Source organism: Xenopus tropicalis, chromosome 3, assembly GCF_000004195.4.
Source record: "Xenopus tropicalis strain Nigerian chromosome 3, UCB_Xtro_10.0, whole genome shotgun sequence".
In the NCBI taxonomy this organism is placed as follows: domain Eukaryota; kingdom Metazoa; phylum Chordata; class Amphibia; order Anura; family Pipidae; genus Xenopus; species Xenopus tropicalis.
In genome coordinates, this window is record NC_030679.2 from 8,916,886 (window position 1) to 8,938,000 (window position 21,115).

A 21,115-nucleotide genomic window follows, 5' to 3' on the forward strand; every position below is an offset into this window, starting at 1 on the left:
GATACTCAGAGTTCCCTGTATAACTCAGCCTGCAGCCTTGTGCCTTTATATGGGGGGCACAGAACCCCTCAGTGACTGCTAATATCCTTATAATACAAAATTCTGATCTGGTGCCATTTGCGGCAATCAGAATAAGCAGCCAGTAAAGTGACTCAGAAAGTAATTGCTGTTTCCGTCCCCAATTATGATGATAAAAAAAGGTGTGAAAAAATATTTATTCTAAAAAAGTAATTTAGTCCCCTAGTTAAAAAGAAAATAGGCATTTCAGTGATCCCATGGAGAGGCTTTGAGACCAATGTAGGTCAGCCATTGCATGACAGTCACTTTTAAGCATTTTCCTGCCCTTTGATCCAAATGCATTCTGGTACTTTTAGTCCTGTAGTTTCCCTGAAGCCAAGATTATGGATATACATCCCCTATTAAAGTATCTTCAATGGCTCTCTAAATTAGGCATCCCAAATTTAATTACATACGCAAAATCTTGCCATTATCACACATAGGGAGAGAATACCAATTTGCCATTATCACACATAGGGAGAGAATACCAATTTGCCATTATCACACATAGGGAGAGAATACCAATTTGCCATTATCACACATAGGGAGAGAATACCAATTTGCCATTATCACACATAGGGAGAGAATACCAATTTGCCATTATCACACATAGGGAGGGAAATACACTTTTGGCTTGTTGATATCAAGCTGTAATCGAACATCATAGAGAAATAATGATATTATGGTGGACAAAAACTGTGCTTTTTGCATCCAGCTGTGGCAAACACAAACAAGGAAATGGGAGCTGGGTGTAAGTAGGCCCGTCAGGATTCTCATTGGAGGATCCTCTTGTGTAATTGGGCCGCAGGCCTAGAGAGTGTTCCTGTATCCCTCCCTGATATTGGTCGACTACATCTATTCTGATAGTTACAGTCCAGCAGCATTTGAGTGGAAGAAACCTGTTATGGAACGTTTCCTGATACCCAATATCTTTATGATTGAAGATGCAGGTATAAGGGGCCCCACTGGACAGAATAATGACATTCCAAGTAATTCCTATGAATTTGATTACTTTTGCATTGCAGAAAAAAGGAAAAGTTCTATGGGTAATGCCTGTCCACTGTACTTTCAAACACTGAATATTCGGCGTTATAATGAGCTGCTCCCTTTTGTTCCACCTCCTCTACCCACTTTATGTACCAAGAACACCCTGTCTATGTGTGCTACACTCTGCCTGCCCTACCCTGCCCATGTGAGCCATACGCTCCCTATGCTGCCTGTGTGTGCCATACTCTGCCTGCCCTATGCTGCCTGTATGTGCCATACTCTGCCTGCCCTATGCTGCCTGTGTGTGCCATACTCTGCCTGCCCTATGCTGCCTGTGTGTGCCATACTCTGCCTGCCCTATGCTGCCTGTGTGTGCCATACTCTGCCTGCCCTACCCTGCCTGTGTGTGCCATACTCTCCCTGCCCTATGCTGCCTGTGTGTGCCATACTTTGCCGCCCTATGCTGCCTGTGTGTGCCATACTCTGCCTGCCCTATGCTGCCTGTGTATGCCATACTCTGCCTGCCCTATGCTGCCTGTGTATGCCATACTCTGCCTGCCCTATGCTGCCTTTGTGTTTTACATTCTGCCTGTCCTGTGCTGCCTGTGTGTGCCATACTCTCCCTGCCCTATGCTGCCTGTGTGTGCCATACTCTGCCTGCCCTATGCTGCCTGTGTGTGCCATACTCTGCCTGCCCTATGCTGCCTGTGTGTGCCATACTCTGCCTGCCCTAGGCTGCCTTTGTGTTTTACATTCTGCCTGCCCTGTGCTGCCTGTGTGTGCCATACTCTGCCTGCCCTATGCTGCCTTTGTGTTTTACATTCTGCCTGCCCTGTGCTGCCTGTGTGCCATACTCTATTATGGGAGTTGGTTAGCATTTGGAAATAGTTCTTAGGGGGTCCCTAAGGTGTATAATTATTTGTTGGGATTGCTGTGCTATCCACAAGGGAGGAGGAGCCATATGAAATGATGTCTTAGTATGACCTAATAAACTCCTTTTAAATATCAGTGAAGGGGGATATCCCTGCAGTGAGAAACCAATTATTTGTATTTTTGGTGTGCTACCACCTTTAATGTGGTGATGGTCTTAAAAGTTCTTGTGTGGTTTAAAAAAAGGAGGTCTTCCATTATTGGTCCTCCATCACATAGGCCAGAAAAATTCCAGCCCTCGTTATCACAGAAGTTGGACAGTGCTGGTCTACAGGATTGCACAGAAGGTCATATAGGTACAACCATCAGAAGACTTGATAGTCTAAAGGATTGCACAGAAGGTCATATATCTCCAACCTTAGAAGGACTTGATAGTCTACAGGATTGCGTAGGTCATATAGGTCCAACCATCGGAGGACTTGATGGTCTACAGGATTACTGTTGTATATTTATGAGGGCTTTACACCTTTCTTCATCTGAAGGGTGTAAAGAAACAACCCTTGCTTGATACTACTGGACTTACTAGTCACACACTGTACCTCTATAATGTTTACTATTCTAGATCACATAAGGTGGGTGGTAGGGATATTGATAGTGAACATTGTCAGGGCAGAAGAACTGCAAAATAACAATGTGGTGATTGGTGGACCTCAAGAAGAGGGGCAAAGGGAAGTATGGAAGGGAACAAAAGGAAATGGCTAATTATAACAGCAAAATGGTGCAAAATGCACCGGGAGCATTTTGTGCCCCTTAGTGCTCTTGCACTTTCATCCAAAGTGTCTGTAGATAACCCTGGACTTTATAGTTCCCTTTGAAAGTATACACAGTCTCTGTGCTTGAACACACATGATGGCTACCCTAAAATCTAGAACCAGTTGTTGTTTGGAAGCCTTTGACCTAACCTACTGAAGGTTCTGAATGTAGCATCAAAACACTAAGATGCCTACAATGGTAGAACAATCCGGGAAATCCCCCCAAAATATCAGCTGGCCCTTCTTACAAAAAAAAAAATCAAAACAGAGATGAAGATACCCTTGGGTTCCGTCTTGTTATTTAATACACTTATTTTTAAGTTAAATACTTGTGCCCATAGCTGGCATAGCAGTAGAGTGGTCAACCATCATTCCTTTTCCCATGCACCCATGCACAATCGCTCTATACACACCTTTGGCTTAAAGGCAATGAGCTTCAGGATCATCTCAACCGTGAAGAGTCCCGTGAACAACATGTTGAGGATGTTCATGGCTTCCTTGAAAGAACAGCTCTGCCCGTAGTGCTATAATGAGAGCAGAAGATATCTATGAAATTAAAACCCCAGGGACAAGTACAGTGTGCAAATCGCACACAAATCATCCTTTTTTTTTTACCCATACTGCACCATTTACCCCCATAATTCCCCAGATTCGAAATTCTTGCCAAGGAAAGATATTACTAAGGATAACGTTAACATTTAACCGATGACAGGTAACCCTGCAAGTCTGACACACTAGATGAATCCCAGTACTAGTCCGTATGGGAAGGTGTAGTAGTTTAGAAGGAGTTGAGATATAGCTCCACATTAGAGGTCGCTGTTTAGACTCCACCTTTAATACTGAGTTGAACAATCAAACCCGAGTTGATCAGACTCCACCTTAAATACTGAGTTGAGCCATCAAACCCAAGTTGGTGAGACTCCACCTTTAATACTGAGTTGAGCCATCAGACACAAATTGGTGAGACTCCACCTTAAATACTGAGTAGAGCCATCAAACCCAAGTTGATGAGACTCCACCTTAAATACTGAGTTTAGCCATCAAACCCAAGTTGATGAGACTCTACCTTAAATACCGAGTTGAGCCATTAAACTCAAGTTGATGAGATTCCACCTTAAATACCGAGTTAAGCCATCAAACCCAAATTGGTGAGACTCCCCATTAAATACTGAGTTGAGCCATCAAACCCAAATTGGTGAGACTCAACCTTAAATACTGAGTTGAGCCATCAAACCCAAATTGGTGAGACTTCACCTTAAATACTGAGTTGAGCCATCAAACACAAATTGGTGAGACTCAACCTTAAATACTGAGTTGACCCACCAAACCCAAGTTGGTGAGACTCTACCTTAAATACTGAGTAGAGCAATCAAAGCCAAATTGATGAGACTCCACCTTAAATACTGAGTTGAGCCATCAAACCCAAGTTGGTGAGACTCCACCTTAAATACTGAGTTGAGCCATCAAACACAAGTTGGTGAGACTCCACCTTAAATACTGAGTTGAGCCATCAAAACCAGATTGGTGAGACTCCACCTTGAGCCATCAAACCCAAGTTGGTGAGACTCCACCTTAAATACTGAATTGAGCCATCAAACCCAAGTTGGTGAGACTCCACCTTAAATACTGAGAACCAACAAAACCCAACATCTGGGCCAGATAATCTACAGAGAGATATAAATCAAACAGAAATTGCCTAGAGGAGGGCAACTAAGATCATTCATGACCAGAGGATTAAGCAAATGTCTTAGTGGGAAGGAGGAGTTCCCCTTACCTGCATGGCGAGACAGATGGTGTTGAGTAAAATGAGCACGAACATGAGGTACTCGAAATAGGTGGAGTTGACCACATACCAGACTTTGTACTGGTACTGATTTTTGGGTATGTATCTCCTCAGAGGACGTGCTTTCAGGGCGTACTCCACACACTGACGCTGTTGGGGTGGATGGTAAACAGGACAATTAGCAATAGAATATATTATGGACTTGCTGAGAAAGAAGTGGAAAAACTAGACTGTATAGAGCCTTGACCTTAACCCAACTGAACCCATGTGGAAAGAATTGTTCTCCAATAATCCCTTTGGGCTGGGAATGAGATGTTGGGCAGGTAGGTGCACCCCGATACCTGGGTATGATGAGTATATCCCATAAACAAACATCATTAATCTCGTGCTTGTTTCTCCCAGATGTTTCATGTTATCGACCTGAGGCCTTACCTGGTTCTTGTCCAGCTCGCAGTTCTTGTACTCCTGCTCCCCCTGCTCCTGAAACGTGACAATGACAAAACCCACGAAGATGTTCATCATGAAGAAGGCGATGATGATGATGTAGATGATGAAGAAGATGGAGATCTCCACGCGGTGGTTGTAGATGGGACCCACGTCTTCTGTGTGGGAGTCAATGGCACGATAGAGCAGCCTGAAGAAGAGACAGTAAGTTGTTGCTGTGAGATAAAGCTTGAAACTCTGTTTACAGTGTACAGATATATTATTGATGCATTATAAACCCTAAAACTGTTTGGACCCAATCATACAGCGCTTTGGGCCCATAGGATATTGGTGCAGGTTGCATCATTATTGGGCACAAGGTACTTAATGCCTGCAATAGGTAGGTGGTAAGTACATGGCTCTTCTATGACCAATGGAAGAGTACAGGTAGAGGACCAGTTATCCAGAATGCTCGGGGCCGAGGGTATTCCGGATAAGGGGTCTTTCCGTAATTTGGATCTCCATACCTTAAGGCTACTAAAAAATCAATAAAACATTAATTAAACCCAATAGGACTGTTCTGCCCCAATAAGGGGTAATTATATCTTAGTTGGGATCCATTACAGGTACTGTTTTATTATTACAGAGAAAAGGGGATCATTTAACCATTAAATAAACCCAATAGGGCTGTTCTGCCCCCAATAAGGGGTAATTATATCTTAGTTGGGATCAAGTACAGGTACTGTTTTATTATTACAGAGAAAAGGGAATCATTTAACCATTAAATAAACCCAATAGGGCTGTTCTGCCCCAATAAGGGGTAATTATATCTTAGTTGTGATTAGTTCGGAGCTTTCTGAATAACGGGTTTCCGGATAAGGGATCCCATACCTGTATTAGAGTGCATTTATTAACCGGAATTTAAGCTCTAAGTTACCAGGTGTGGCGAGGTTCTGCACCCCTGTCCATGCTACGCCTTTGGGCACATACCGCACTTTGCACCCTGCCCGGCACCTTGTGATATATACCAATACCTACTGACCTACCCCGAGAAACCAGCCAACTAACTGCACCTCAAATACATTCATTTAGATTTTCTCTGCCACCTGCGACATCTGCTCTCAAAATTATATTTCAAATGGGTTTGACGCATGCAACGCTGAAGAACTTGGCAAACAGATGTTTAAACAAAGCATCAATTTAATTGGCCTTTTATATGTGTTGAAGCTGCGTCAAAACCATATGCCAACTTCAGTGAGGGGCAGGAACAGGCACAATGCATCGGTGGAAATATCTCTTTTTATTCATCTTTTTTATCCCATTCATAAGTGGTTTTGCTACTTTGTAACATTAGAAAAGATAACAGTTCTTAGTTTTGTGCTTGTAAACAAATTAGGCATGGCATTTTTTTCTTTTGTGATTTACAACATGACATAAATTATATTATGTTGAAAAGGTTAACAAGATAAAGGGAGTAAATTATATTATTTTTATAAATATTGTTTCCCTTAGACAGTACAGTATGGGGGTACAGCTTATTGTGTGCCCAGAACATTCCGTCTCTATATATTTTTATTTATACATATGGGAAGGAGGTGATTTAGTGTTTCCCTTAGACAGTACAGTATGGGGGTACAGCTTATTGTGTGCCCAGAACATTCCTTCTCTGTATATTTGTATTTATACATATGGGTAGGAGGTGCCATAGTGTTTCCCTTAGACAGTACAGTATGGGGGTACAGCTTATTGTGTGCCCAGAACATTCCTTCTCTGTATATTTGTATTTATACATATGGGTAGGGGGTGCCATAGTGTTTCCCTTAGACAGTACAGTATGGGGGTACAGCTTATTGTGTGCCCAGAACATTCCTTCTCTGTATATTTGTATTTATACATATGGGTAGGGGGTGCCATAGTGTTTCCCTTAGACAGTACAGTATGGGGGTACAGCTTATTGTGTGCCCAGAACATTCCTTCTCTGTATATTTGTATTTATACATATGGGTAGGAGGTGCCATAGTGTTTCCCTTAGACAGTACAGTATGGGGGTACAGCTTATTGTGTGCCCAGAACATTCCTTCTCTGTATATTTGTATTTATACATATGGGTAGGAGGTGCCATAGTGTTTCCCTTAGACAGTACAGTATGGGGGTACAGCTTATTGTGTGCCCAGAACATTCCTTCTCTGTATATTTGTATTTATACATATGGGTAGGGGGTGCCATAGTGTTTCCCTTAGACAGTACAGTATGGGGGTACAGCTTATTGTGTGCCCAGAACATTCCTTCTCTGTATATTTGTATTTATACATATGGGTAGGAGGTGCCATAGTGTTTCCCTTAGACAGTACAGTATGGGGGTACAGCTTATTGTGTGCCCAGAACATTCCTTCTCTGTATATTTGTATTTATACATATGGGTAGGAGGTGCCATAGTGTTTCCCTTAGACAGTACAGTATGGGGGTACAGCTTATTGTGTGCCCAGAACATTCCTTCTCTGTATATTTGTATTTATACATATGGGTAGGGGGTGCCATAGTGTTTCCCTTAGACAGTACAGTATGGGGGTACAGCTTATTGTGTGCCCAGAACATTCCTTCTCTGTATATTTGTATTTATACTCTACATATAAGTAGGAGACAGCAAAGTGAAGGGTTATAACTGATAAGGATTACAACCAGTTGAAAGTTTAAGGCAATTAATATAAAGACACCAACCCCCCAAAACACACACCCCAAAAGGACTTACTCCGGCCACCCCTCAAATGTGGAGACAGTGAAGAGGGCCATCATTGCCGAAAGAACATTATCGAAGTCAAACTTGCTGTTCTCCCAGCTCCGATCCACTATCATGGGCTGTGAGACATCCCCATCCTTATAGGTGATGTACTTCCCTCTGTCCAAGAAAAGAAAGAGCAAAGAACGGCTTGAAAAGTGATGTGTAATAATAGGGAGAGTAAGGAGAACTCTTAGTATGAAATAGAATTTCTATTTTTAGCAATATTTTCTTCCCTTTCCGGCTTTTACACAGGGATCACTGACCCCAGCAGCCGAAAATCTGTGGCTTTGTTACGCTAAAATGTAACAAAATCTACTTTATCATTCTGTTCAGGCCCTCTCCTTCATTCTCCAGTCTCTCATTCATATCAGTCCTGGTTCCAGTGGCTCATTCATATCTGCCTGGTTGCTAGGGCATATTATACCCTAGCAAACAGATAGCTGCTGAAATTCTAATTGGCTGAACAAAAAGCTACATAATTAAAGACCAATTACAGGTATGGGACCTGTTATCCACAATAGTTGGGACCTGGGGTTTTCCGGATAAGGAATCTTTCCGTAAATAAACCCAATAGGGCTGTTCTGCCCCCAATAAGGGGTAATTATATCTTAGTTGGGATCAAGTACAGGTACTGTTTTATTATTACAGAGAAAAGGGAATCATTTAACCATTAAATAAACCCAATAGGGCTGTTCTGCCCCAATAAGGGGTAATTATATCTTAGTTGGGATCAAGTACAGGTACTGTTTTATTATTACAGAGAAAAGGGAATCATTTAACCATTAAATAAACCCAATAGGGCTGTTCTGCCCCAATAAGGGGTAATTATATCTTAGTTGGGATCAAGTACAGGTACTGTTTTATTATTACAGAGAAAAGGGAATCATTTAACCATGAAATAAACCCAATAGGGCTGTTCTGCCCCCAATAAGGGGTAATTATATCTTAGTTGGGATCAAGTACAGGTACTGTTTTATTATTACAGAGAAAAGGGAATCATTTAACCATTAAATAAACCCAATAGGGCTGTTCTGCCCCCAATAAGGGGTAATTATATCTTAGTTGGGATCAAGTACAGGTACTGTTTTATTATTACAGAGAAAAAGGAAATCATTTTTAAAAATGTTAATTATTTGATTAAAATGGAGTCTATGGGAGATGACCTTTCCGTAATTCGGAACTGGATAATGATTTTCCAGATAAGGGGTCCGATACCTGTACAAGTTGTCTCAGAATATCCCTGCTTGTATTTGCTCAGTTTAATAACACAATATTTATCTAGGAAAGTCCTAGCTGGACAATTTTTTGGACAGAAAGGGGACTCGATTTGCAAATGGGTTTAGGGGGGAATACATTTCCTGACTCTTTAAAAATCCACACACTCAACTTACTTGCACTCTGCCTCTGTAATCTTGGAGCTGTCGGTGCAGCTGTACAATTTACCCTGCAGGGAAGAGAGTCAGAAATTAGCCCCTATTGTGAGTTTTGGGCTTCTTCTGAAACGAAGCAAAAAGCTGGGGGTGCCAAACACTTTGGCCGAATGCCAAACCAAATCTGAACCAAAATATGCATTATTTGAGAATAAAAAAAAAAATGACATCAATAGCAAATGAAAACTCATTGAGGTGTTCAGAGCTTTAAAGTCACTACAGGAGTTGGTTCATCTGAACACTTAGGACATCAGGATTCTGCAAAAAGGGATTTGGCCAATTACTGGATTCAGTGCATTCCAAAAACAACAGACTTATGATAGCACTGTAATATGTCTGTAAGATCTCCTTACCTTGAAAAGTTGCACCCCGATACAAGCAAACATAAATTGCAGCAGAGTGGTGACAATGACGATGTTGCCAATGGTGCGGATAGCCACAAACACACACTGTACCACGTGCTAGAAAAGAGAGAAAGGCAAGAAGGAAAACTTCAGTTGGCTTTATCAAGGATTAGTGTGTTTTCCAAAAGAATGGGAACCTCAGGGGTAGGACTATTTGATGGCCAGACACACAGGCCACACCTACCTTTAGCCCCTTGGCTCGGTTGATGGCTCTCAGGGGCCTCAGCACCCTAAGTACTCGTAAGATCTTGACTACGTTGATGGCGCTGGATCTGAAAAGAACAATTCATATCAGAGGAGGAAGACAGTAAACTAATTCATTAAGTGCAAGGAGAATGCCTACTAAGGGGTATGCCTTTAAAGAAGGGGCTGCAATAACGAGCCCTAAAGGTGCCCATACACGTGAAGATTCGGCAGCTTATCGGCCCGTGTAGGGGCAGAAACTACGGCCATACCCGACTGGCAGGTTAAAAGATTCAGTCGGATCGGGGACCACATTGGCTCGTTGATGCGGTCCCCTAACCGACTGCCCCATTGCCGCCATTATAATTCGATCGTTTGGCCTACGTGTTCCCTGATATGGCCAACCTGTAGGTGGGGATATCGGGTTAAGATCTGCTCGCTTGGCAACATTGCGATCGAATTATAATGGCGGCAATGGGGCAGTCGGTTCAGGGGCTGCATCAATGAGGTCCCCGATCCGACTGAATCTTTTAACCTGCCGGTCGGGTATGGCCGTTGTTTCTGCCCCTACACGGGCCGGTAAGCTGCCAAATCGGTCCAAGGGACCGACAGCGGCAGCTACAATCGGCCCGTGTATGGGGACCTTAATGTCATCAACAATAGTGAGGGTGGGGCTGCCAAGAGGACAATCTGGTTCTCATAAAGAAGCCCTGTGCTATCAGGTAGTGATGTGAAGTGTCTGGTCTTGGTGTGTAATGTTCTCAGGGTGTCCTTTGTAACACCGTTGCTACTTACTGGATTCCAAAGGAGATGAGGGAGACACTGACCACCAGAAGATCCAGGATGTTGAAGTAGTTCCTGCAAAAGGAGCCTTTGTGCAAGAAAGCCCCATAGGCCGTCATCTAAACGTCAAAGAAAAATGACAGTGCATCAAATACAAACATTCAAAAGATTAGTTTAGAGAGCGGTACCCCCCCCAAAATTATCTGCAGTGGTTTCCAACTGTGCGGTGTCTGAGCCTGACGGCTTTAGGTATAATACCTAATAGAAGCAGTTAGAAGGTCAATTATGGTGATACATGGGGGTGAGCACCTATTTGCCAAACTAGATATTATTGCAACTACAGTTGGATGTCTGATACACCAATGGTTTTCTACCTCAGTAACCTGGTTATGAGCTAAGGCTTGATTCAAAAAAGTCCTACAATAACTAGTCTTCTGCTTACTTTAATAGGCAGAGAAAGACTATAGAGCTACCATAGCATGTAATGATATAGTTGCCAATGAAATCCTTTGACACTTGAATAGGAAGTGAAGAAGAGCTGCAGGTCCTCTTCACTTCCTGATGTTTTGATCATAGCTCATAGCTCTGCCTATTAGTAAGCAGAAGTCTAGTTATTATTGTAGGACTTTTTTGAATCAAGCCTACCTGAAGGTCCAATCTTTGTCAGGGCCCCCCTTAGCTCATAATCAGGTTACCGAGGTAGAAAACCATTGGTGTATCAGACATCCAACTGTAGTTCCAGTGATATCTACTATGGCAAATAGGTGCTCACCCCCATGTATCTCCATCATTGACCTTCTAACTGCTTCTTCTGAGTATTTAGGAGAACAATTAGGCATTATACCTAAAGGCTTCAGGCTCAGACACTGCACAAACAACTGGAACAATAAGAAGGTGTGTAGCTCCTCATCCTTTCCCCTTCTGTTCAACCCGTGGGATGACCAGGTGGAGAGACTAACTGGATGGCCCATTTATGGCCATATTTAGACTATTTCCCTTAGTCTAATTAGAGTGAGCTTACTATACACCTATCAGTAGCTAATAGATGTATCTATGGTATAGAATTAATCAAAAGATTAAGAAAGTCTGTACATTTATACCCATATACACTGTTACATGCATGAGAACAATACAACGCAAACAAAGAGAGATTCAGAAAGCTGAGCTGCAGAGTAGTGCATTGGTGAACCCTAGTAGTTTAACCACCTTGTAACCCCCTTCCACGAATTGCCCAAATCTTACAAAAATCATATTAATAAGTCTAATAAGTACTTCAAAGGCTCCTGACTGTAGCCATCTCTAAAAAGCTGTGCAGGCTCCATTTGGTAGACTTTGATGTTGCTGGGCGTGGCCAGCCAAAGGAAGTGCTCTGAAATGACTTCCTTTGCAAAGAAATTATAGGCAATTCACTTCCCCCCCAACTGTCTAATGTCCCCCGAGGCTCCTGGAGGAAAGGATACTGCAGCCTCAAATGGAGACATTAGCCTTCTGATGTCAAAGCGAGTCTGCAAAAGTGATAGCATTCATATGGCTTAGGCAAGTCTTTGTACAGTCTATGGTTCTGATTAGAATCCTTCATCAGGTCAGGTACCCCCGACGGTTGGATTCATTTTTTTCTGACCACGTGGGCAGTCTGAGGGCAACCTGCCTGGGTCCCCTTCTAAGATGTGGGAGTGGTCCCTCCCTCCCCTATGGATACCATTATTCACCAATGCACTCTTTTGAGATGTAAGAAGATATTAGGCCTCATATGTGATTAAATATCCCAATGAATCACTTCTAAAGGTCCCCATACACGGGCCGATTGTAGCTGCCGATATTGGACCCTTAGACTGACTCAGCAGCTTATCGGCCCGTGTATGGGCACTAATGACGGGCCTGCCCGACCGACATCTGGTCTGAAATCGGGCAGGTTTAAAAATGTAGTCAGATCGGGGACCACATCGGCTCGTTGATGTGGTCCCCGAACCGACTGCGCCTATACCCGTCGTAATTTGATTGTTTGGTCCCAGGGCCAAATGACCGAATTAGCCTAAATTCACCCGATATCGCTTACCCATAGGTGGGGATATCGGGAGAAGATCCGCTCACTTGGTGACCTGACCAAGCGAGCGGATCTTAACGTGTATGGCCACCTTTAAGCAAGGTGACTCCCTAGCAAGGTATGCTCAGCCCTGCAAATACATGAAGCTCGCCATATTTACCTTGAGGATTATTTCTAAAGTAAAGATACTAGTGAAAACATAATCAGCATTTCCTAGGATCTGAAAGACAAGCAGAGTGATGTTAGCAGCAGGAGTGAGCAAGGAGGGAAGAGGGGAGTGAGTTAATGTCACACAAGCCCGTGGGGAGGAAGAGCTAAGGGACAGGAGAAGGGTTGGCCGGTTACCTTCAGGACTATCTCTACGGTGAAAATGGCAGTGAAAACTATATCGAAATAAAACAGAACCTGTAAAAAACAAAGAAGGTAGGAAAGGGGGGGTTCTCCAAAATGAATTCTCGGGAGGTCAGTTAGGGATATAAACCCACAAAGCAGTTGCACAGACATATCGAGTACAGCTAACAAGTTACCCAGGCTGCCTTTCTGTCAGGCTGTGGCACAGGGATAGACGCTTAATAAATGACTTTTCTTGAAAAGAAACAAATAAGATTTCCCCCTGTTGCCTACCCCCTAAGCCTTCAGTAGATCTCCCAACTGTCCCTTTTTATACAGAATAGCACATATTTTTGGACCCCCAAATGGCAGGGATTTTGAGCAGTACCATTAAATAAATATCTAATATTCATATATTCAATTAAGGAATGGTGTGCAGCCTAAACAAGATGGTATCAATGGATAAAATGGAATTATAAGACTGGAGAGACTTGTTTAGCAAGTCCATAGTATTGATGTGGCTAAGGCCAACCTATATATTACCCAGATATAGCTATAGCCAGCCCCTGAATTGCATCAGTATGGATAAGCCCAGCCCCTGAATTGCATCAGTATGGCTAAGGCCAGCCCCTGAATTGCATCAGTATAAATAATGCCAGCCCCTGAATTGCATCAGTATGGCTAAGGCCAGCCCCTGAATTGCATCAGTATGGCTAAGGCCAGCCCCTGAATTGCATCAGTATGGTTAAGGCCAGCTCCTGAATTGCATCAATATGGCTAAGGCCAGTCTCTGAATTGCATCAATGTGACTAAGGCCAATCTCTGAATTGTGCCAATATGACTAAGATCAGCCCCTGAATAGCACCAGTATGTCTAAAACAAGCCCAGGAATTGCATCAATATGGCTAAGGCCAGCCCCTGAATTGCATCTGTATGGCTAAGGCCAGCCCCTGAATTGCATCTGTATGGCTAAGGCCAGCCCCTGAATTGCATCTGTATGGCTAAGGCCAGCCCCTGAATTGCATCAGTATGGCTAAGGCCAGCCCCTGAATTACATCAGTATGGCTAAGGCCAGCCCCTGAATTGCATTAGTATGGCTAAGGCCAGCCCCTGAATTGCATCAATATGGCTAAGGCCAGCCCCTGAATTGCATCAGTATGGCTAAGGCCAGCCCCTGAATTGCATCAATATGGCTAAGGCCAGTCTCTGAATTGTGCCAATATGACTAAGATCAGCCCCTGAATAGCCCCAGTATGTCTAAAACAAGCCCAGGAATTGCATCACTATGGCTAGGGCCAGCGCCTGAATTGCATCTGTATGGCTACAGCCAGCCCTTGAATTGCAATGATATGGCTAAGGCCAGTCTTAAGGCTAATGACAAATTACCAAATGATGGTACCATAATAAGGAAAACCAAAAGAGAAAGCCCCAAAAGAAGCTTTTTCAGTTTGGCTCAGAAGGGAAAAAAAATCCAATCTGACTCCAAGGTGGCAATTTGAGTCCTTGTACTAAGAAATAATAATTCTTTTTACTAAGGAATGCAAACTCTGAACACAATATCATCTGCCCCAAAAAGCTTTCAGTTGTATGGTGGGATGGAGCTATCACTGGTCTCAAGAAAAATAAATGTGGGATAGTTGCAATTTGTGGACCCAAAAACAGGGTGAAGGTTCCTAGAAATTGGATGCAAATGACAGTGGGTCAGGGCATGGCCACAGTAACTGAAGAAAAAACTGTGCAAGAAGGACTGCTGCCCCCTTGAGGCAGTGTAAATATGAGGAGACTTGGCTTTTTACCAAAGGCATTAATAATATGGCATGCATACTTGGTTCCTGAAGGAGTTGTGTCGCACTGGGTCTTCCGCTGCCAGGGAAATGCTGCTCAAGAGAATGAAGAAAAGGATAAGGTTGGTGAAGATGTTATTGTTGACTATTCGGTGGCAGTGGACGCGGAACCTGCAATGACAGCACCAGGGATCAATGGGTTAAAGCATGAACTCCACATTGAATGATGGTTGCAGAGAACCAGTTTTCATTAAAGACACTATTTTCCATTGTTATACAGATAGCTAGAATCTCAGCCATAAAGCAGGGCAGGACTGCTGCTTACAATGGGGGGATCAGATAGGATCTGTGCCACTGTGACAGAATGCTCTGTTATACAGATAGCTAGAATCTCAGCCATAAAGCAGGGCAGGACTGCTGCTTACAATGGGGGGATCAGATAGGATCTGTGCCACTGTGACAGAATGCTCTGTTATACAGATAGCTAGAATCTCAGCCATAAAGCAGGGCAGGACTGCTGCTTACAGTGGGGGGGATCAGATAGGATCTGTGCCACTGTGACAGAATGCTCTGTTATACAGATAGCTAGAATCTCAGCCATAAAGCAGGGCAGGACTGCTGCTTACAATGGGGGGGATCAGATAGGATCTGTGCCACTGTGACAGAATGCTCTGTTATACAGATAGCTAGAATCTCAGCCATAAAGCAGGGCAGGACTGCTGCTTACAATGGGGGGATCAGATAGGATCTGTGCCACTGTGACAGAATGCTCTGTTATACAGATAGCTAGAATCTCAGCCATAAAGCAGGGCAGGACTGCTGCTTACAATGGGGGGGTCAGATAGGATCTGTGCCACTGTGACAGAATGCTCTGTTATACAGATAGCTAGAATCTTAGCCATAAAGCAGGGCAGGACTGCTGCTTACAATGGGAGGATCAGATAGGATCTGTTCCACTGTGACAGAATGCTCTGTTATACAGATAGCTAGAATCTCAGCCATAAAGCAGGGCAGGACTGCTGCTTATAATGGGGGGGATCAGATAGGATCTGTGCCACTGTGACAGAATGCTCTGTTATACAGATAGCTAGAATCTCAACCATAAAGCAGGGCAGGACTGCTGCTTACAATGGGGGGGATCAGATAGGATCTGTGCCACTGTGACAGAATGCTCTGTTATACAGATAGCTAGAATCTCAGCCATAAAGCAGGGCAGGACTGCTGCTTACAATGGGGGGGGGGGGGGGGGGATCAGATAGGATCTGTGCCACTGTGACAGAATGCTCTGTTATTCAGATCTAATCTGTATAACCCTTTCCCCCAAATCTAATCTACCTATCAGTATAAACCAGTGTTGTAAAATGATATACAGGCTTTTGTTGGATGGTGTAAATCTGGTCCTTTCATTGTAACAAAGACAGAACAACACACACTATTTGCGCGGAGTGAAGCTGAACTCTGCCAATACACAGGCCAATGGATAAAACCTCCGTGCTCAGCGCCGAACAGTCGCCCTTGATCTAATTAACAAGGTCACGATGAAATGAGCAATGAGAATTGAGAACAAAAAGCCCCAAGGTGAGAGAATGCCAGAAATAACCCATGCAATTCTTCAGGGGCAGGAGGACCGGGCTGACACAGAATCGAGGAGGATTAGACAGGAATTCACATAAAGGGCACAATGAATCACAGGGAAGGAACAAATGGCTCAGAACAATCCCAAAAAGTTCTAAAGGGTCAACAAGGTGCACAAGTGCTCTCTATGCTTCTGTCATGGGCCAGCAATGTACACTTAGGAGCAGAATGAAGTAAGACACACACAGCAACTCTCAGCGGCACAACTTGCAGTTTCCCCCTTGACTAAGCTGCCATTGTCCCATGCTGGCTGTCCTCAGTTTCCCTATGGTCTGCCATAGACTTCCTATTGTTTTCTAGACCAGCGTTTTTCAACCACTGTTCCACGGCACACTAGTGTGCCGCGAGATGTTGCCTGGTGTGCCGTAGGCAGGGCACCAATGTACTAGGGGGGCACTGCTCTTGGCACCAATGTACTAGGGGGGCACTGATGCTGGGCACCAATGTACTAGGGGGGCACTGCTCTTGGCACCAATGTACTAGGGGGCACTGCTGCTGGGCACCAATGTACTAGGGGGGCACTGCTGCTGGGCACAGAGTTACATTTTTTAACATTTTCTAATGGTGGTGTGCCTCGTGATTTTTTTCATGAAACAAGTGTGCCTTTGCCCAAAAAAGGTTGAAAAACACTGTTCTAGACTCCAATGCAGAATAAGGAGAAGGGGGTATAGTCCAGTAGCACGGGCTGACATGGTCAACACAGCTGCGATGGGATCCTGTATAGGGGTATGGTCTGGGCCACTACGTTGTTTGGACAAGTGCTAAATAATGAGCAAAAGGGCCTCCACTATGACTGGTCTTAGCTTGCAGTTTCAGCCTTGCCTAAGCTGTTATTGTCTTATACTAACTGTATTAAGGTCCCCATACACGTTGAGATTCGCTCGCTTTGCGAGATCGCCAAGCGAGCGGATCTTCACCTGATATCCCCACCTACGGGTGGGCAATATTGGGGGGCATGTAGGCTAATTCGATCACTTGGCCATGGGGCCAAACGATCTAATTATATTGGCAGCAGGGTGCAGTCGTTTTGGGGACCGCATCAATGAGCCGATGCGGTCCCTGATCCGACTGAATTTTCTAACCTGCCAACTGATATCTGGCCAATTTCAGGCCAGATATCGGTCGGGCAGGCCCCTCGTTTCTACCCCTACACGGGCCGATAAGCTTCTGAATCTAAGGGACCAATATCAGCAGCTACAATCGGCCTGTGTATGGGCACCTTTATACTGACATGGGCTATTGTTTTTTAGACTGCAACGCAAAAGCAAGGAGTTCATGGCAAGTTACCCAGCGTGGGGCCCTCCATATCAATGTAGCCCCCTCCGATACAGGGCACCATCTTATACTTCACAAGTGTGGGGCCCAGGGCCCCAATTTGCCAACCCTCTGATTCAGTCTAGCAACATGGGTTGGCATGGTCAACAGAGCATCCATGACAAACCCCCTAATCACAACAGGGACCCTGTAAAATCTGGGGCCAATATACCATACTAAATAATGTGTAGCAATGGCGACCCTACTAAAACATGTCTATTCATGAGTAATGGGGTTAATCGCCTTGTTCCTGCTGATAGTCAAGCAATTCATGTTTCTCCTAAAACCTTGCTATTGTCTTAAACTGATGTTCCAGGTCAGGAATACAGCACTACAGGTGGATTCCACCATACAAGGCCCACTTGTCAATGGAGTACACATTTAATAACCTGACGTCAAGGCACGTAAAAAAGCTCATATGGCTCACAGGGCCATAAAAAGAGTAGTACCTGTTATCTGAGCGGAATACGAAAAAGGCAGAGGCTTCAGGCATTGGGGCAGCTTTCTCCTTGATGTGCAACTCCGACAGAGGCCTTGGGCGAGGGCCAACAGGCATCTCAGGCTCTTCTTCTTCCTCCTCACCTGAAGTAGAAAGCTTAGCATGATTGTCATTATCACAAACAGGTTATCTTCCTCAGTGTTTGGAGGACCTAGAATGATTTTGCTAAAGTACCCAGTAGTACCCAGTACCCTCAGTCAGGACCCCAACTGTTCTCTCTGTATTCTTGAGACCCCTTCCTCATAGGCAGTAGGTTCTTCTATCGATATGCCACTAAAGAAACTATGAAGTTCCAGGCTATACCTTAATACTTTCCCATTTGTACCCAAACTGACAATGATTTGGAATGTAGGGTCCCTCTTTCTAGAGTCATGTACTCAACAAGGAAATTGTTTTGAGTAAATGTCTCCATCATTTTCAATTTTGCTTAAATTAAACTTTATCTTTTGGATAAAATTTAATAATGACATTTCACCTTCTTTCCAAACCTGGAGAAATCTAATTATAACTTGGAAATTTGGGAACAAAATGTGACAAATAATATTGATAGACTGATCTGCTGGGTAACTAGCATTACCTGGGGTTTCATTGGAGCTGGGATAGGGGGTCTTCTCCTCATTCTCATTGGTCGAAAACTCTTCCACGCTGATCTGAACAGAAAATGAAGAACTTATAGTCAAAACCAACAATCTATACATTTTAACAATCCAAAATGGTAATTAAATACACCCAGAAGTTCTGACTATTTATGAATAAGAGGCTGCACACCTAGCCCCCACCATAACTGATCCTTGGTTAGTCCTTACTCTTTCCTCCAGCTCACCACTTGCTTACTCCTCATCTTATTGTGGCCTCCATCATTTGTGCCCAAAGCCTTGTCTCCCTACCCACAGTTCTAGCTCTGAAAATCCAAATCCAAATAAACAAAGGGAGAGCTTAGATGCTCTGGCAGACCAACCTGACCCTCCCTTTGGTATATTTGGGAATTCTAGTGGGACCCATATAGGGACTCAGCTATATTTTATTTCCCCTATAGGTCACCTATTACATTTAGCACCTTTTGCATTATCTGGTGGGCCATAAGAGGCCCATTCTCACACTGTACCAGGGAGAAGAGAAAGTTCTAGAGTGTTTTCTAAAAGCTTTATAACTTTGAGTGGCCAGTGCTGAACTGTGATATAATTCACACCTTGGTGTTGGGTGGAGACTCCCCGTCTGCCGTGATGGCCTTCAACTCTATCTTCTCTTTGTTCTCCTCCACGGCTGGCACTGGAGACTTCCCTAGGGACTCATTCTCCTGTTTCTTCTCAGGGCTAGCAGTTCTAAGGAAAAGAAGAAAATAGAATGCTCCTTTAGTTTCTATGTCAGGAGACATCCAACTAGAATCGACTACTTCTTGTAGAAGAATGTCCAATCCTGAGAATGGAATAAGTTGCACAGATTCTGATTTGCTGCCACTATGAGGTCCATGTATAGCTCGTTTAAAGCAAAGTCATAAGCTTCTTACATCTATTAGTATAAATATATTTTTGTACTAATACTATAAGAATTAGGGGTTGATTCGTGTGAGAGCACATCATGTTCTAGATTTAATATATGGCACTAAGCAACGGAATATTCATTTTTAACGCAATCAGACCTTGCTAGTTTCTTCCTCTCCTTCTCTTCTTCTTCCTCTTTCTGAGCAGAGGTAAGACTCTCAGCATCGGCCAAGTTGTCCACAGCAATGGCCAAGAAGACATTCAGAAGTATATCTGTTTGCAGAAGATAAGGTCTACAACACCTATGACCTACTGTTCATCTGGAACCAATAGAAATCCTATTGAGAGATCAGGAAGAACAAGTTTCCAACTCAAGCCCAACTGATAAGGCTCATGTTTTACACAGGTGTACACAATACTATCGCAAGGAAGAATCTCGGGGCAAGAGTGCAAAGACAAAGGATACAATTTCCACAGATGAAGAGTATGATGAAATAAATGCACACAAGCATCCCAGGAAAGGAGGGTCCCCCATATGCCATGATTCCATCATACATTACTGAGTTCCAGTCCTCTCCGGTAAGGATCTAGGCAGAAAAAATAACACATTCCAGTATAACTGAATAAAACACTGCTAGTCTAGAACGTATAATGCACGTAACATATTAACACAACCATAGGCCGGGACAAGCCCTTTACTGCACTCTACAGAATGGAGCTGCACTAAGGACAGGGTGATATGCCACCCCTAAATTCTTGCCACCATAGGCCTGGGCCTTCATATAATTTACTGGGCTTTTTATATATTTTATTTAGTAGGGGTGGGTAATAAACTGGAACCTGCAGTGCTGTCACACCAAACTCCTTGGGTTGATAGACCATGTTGTGTTCTGGCTTAATGTACAACACAATGGAAAGCCTATAGGACAGTGGTTCTCAACCTTCCTAATGCTGTGACCCTTTAAGACGGTTCCTCATGTTGTAGTGACCCCCAACCATAAAATATGTGTTTTCCGATGGTCTTCGGCAACCCCCAAAGGGGTCCCAACCAACAGGTTGAGAACCGCTGCTATAGGAGGTAAAAAGGATCCAGTCAGCAAGCCTGGGAGGCAACGGCAAAGCCATTTATAAAATCAAGGTATGGTGGCCCTTTAATCTGAACCCCCTTATCCCACACGCAATAATGTTTCCTTGACATTAATAAAAAAAAATGTTATCCCTGCACCTGAAAGACAGTAAGCAAAGCCTGTGGGAAGTTATCGAACGTGCTCCTGCGGGTCAGCATCTCGTCAAAGTTAAATTTGCCGCCAAAGAGTTGCATCCCCAGAAGGGAAAAGATGATGATGAAGAGGAAGAGAAGGAGGAGAAGGGAAGCGATGGAGCGCACGGAATTCAGCAGCGAGGCCACAAGATTACTCAGAGAGTTCCAGTACCTGCAAAACCAGAACTGAATTATTTGTGAATATAAGCAGCGAGATTATCAGAAGGGCACTCATACTGCTCTGCCGAGTCCGACA

At 43.8% G+C, this 21,115-nt stretch overlaps 1 protein-coding gene across 12 annotated transcripts in view; it reads right to left on the bottom strand.

The window, feature by feature from the left end:
- The window catches only part of cacna1c (calcium channel, voltage-dependent, L type, alpha 1C subunit), a 291,786-nt gene that overhangs the window by 58,796 nt on the left and 211,875 nt on the right, over positions 1–21,115 (bottom strand). For 8 of the 12 annotated variants that reach the window (XM_031898603.1, XM_031898598.1, XM_031898599.1 and 5 more), the window contains exons 14-29: positions 20,824–21,031; positions 20,065–20,185; positions 19,757–19,871; positions 19,307–19,439; positions 18,695–18,767; positions 18,068–18,200; positions 14,711–14,840; positions 12,901–12,960; positions 10,524–10,630; positions 9,730–9,817; positions 9,495–9,602; positions 9,103–9,155; positions 7,682–7,828; positions 4,942–5,143; positions 4,501–4,659; positions 3,140–3,250 (exon numbers count right to left, since the gene is read on the bottom strand). In XM_031898603.1, the coding sequence (XP_031754463.1) occupies positions 3,140–3,250; positions 4,501–4,659; positions 4,942–5,143; positions 7,682–7,828; positions 9,103–9,155; positions 9,495–9,602; positions 9,730–9,817; positions 10,524–10,630; positions 12,901–12,960; positions 14,711–14,840; positions 18,068–18,200; positions 18,695–18,767; positions 19,307–19,439; positions 19,757–19,871; positions 20,065–20,185; positions 20,824–21,031 (1,948 nt within the window). Of the gene's footprint in view, positions 1–3,139; positions 3,251–4,500; positions 4,660–4,941; positions 5,144–7,681; positions 7,829–9,102; positions 9,156–9,494; positions 9,603–9,729; positions 9,818–10,523; positions 10,631–12,715; positions 12,776–12,900; positions 12,961–14,710; positions 14,841–18,067; positions 18,201–18,694; positions 18,768–19,306; positions 19,440–19,756; positions 19,872–20,064; positions 20,186–20,823; positions 21,032–21,115 lie in introns of all 12 variants that reach the window. The other 4 variants (XM_031898600.1, XM_031898602.1, XM_004912487.4 and 1 more) reach the window with 2 other exon arrangements.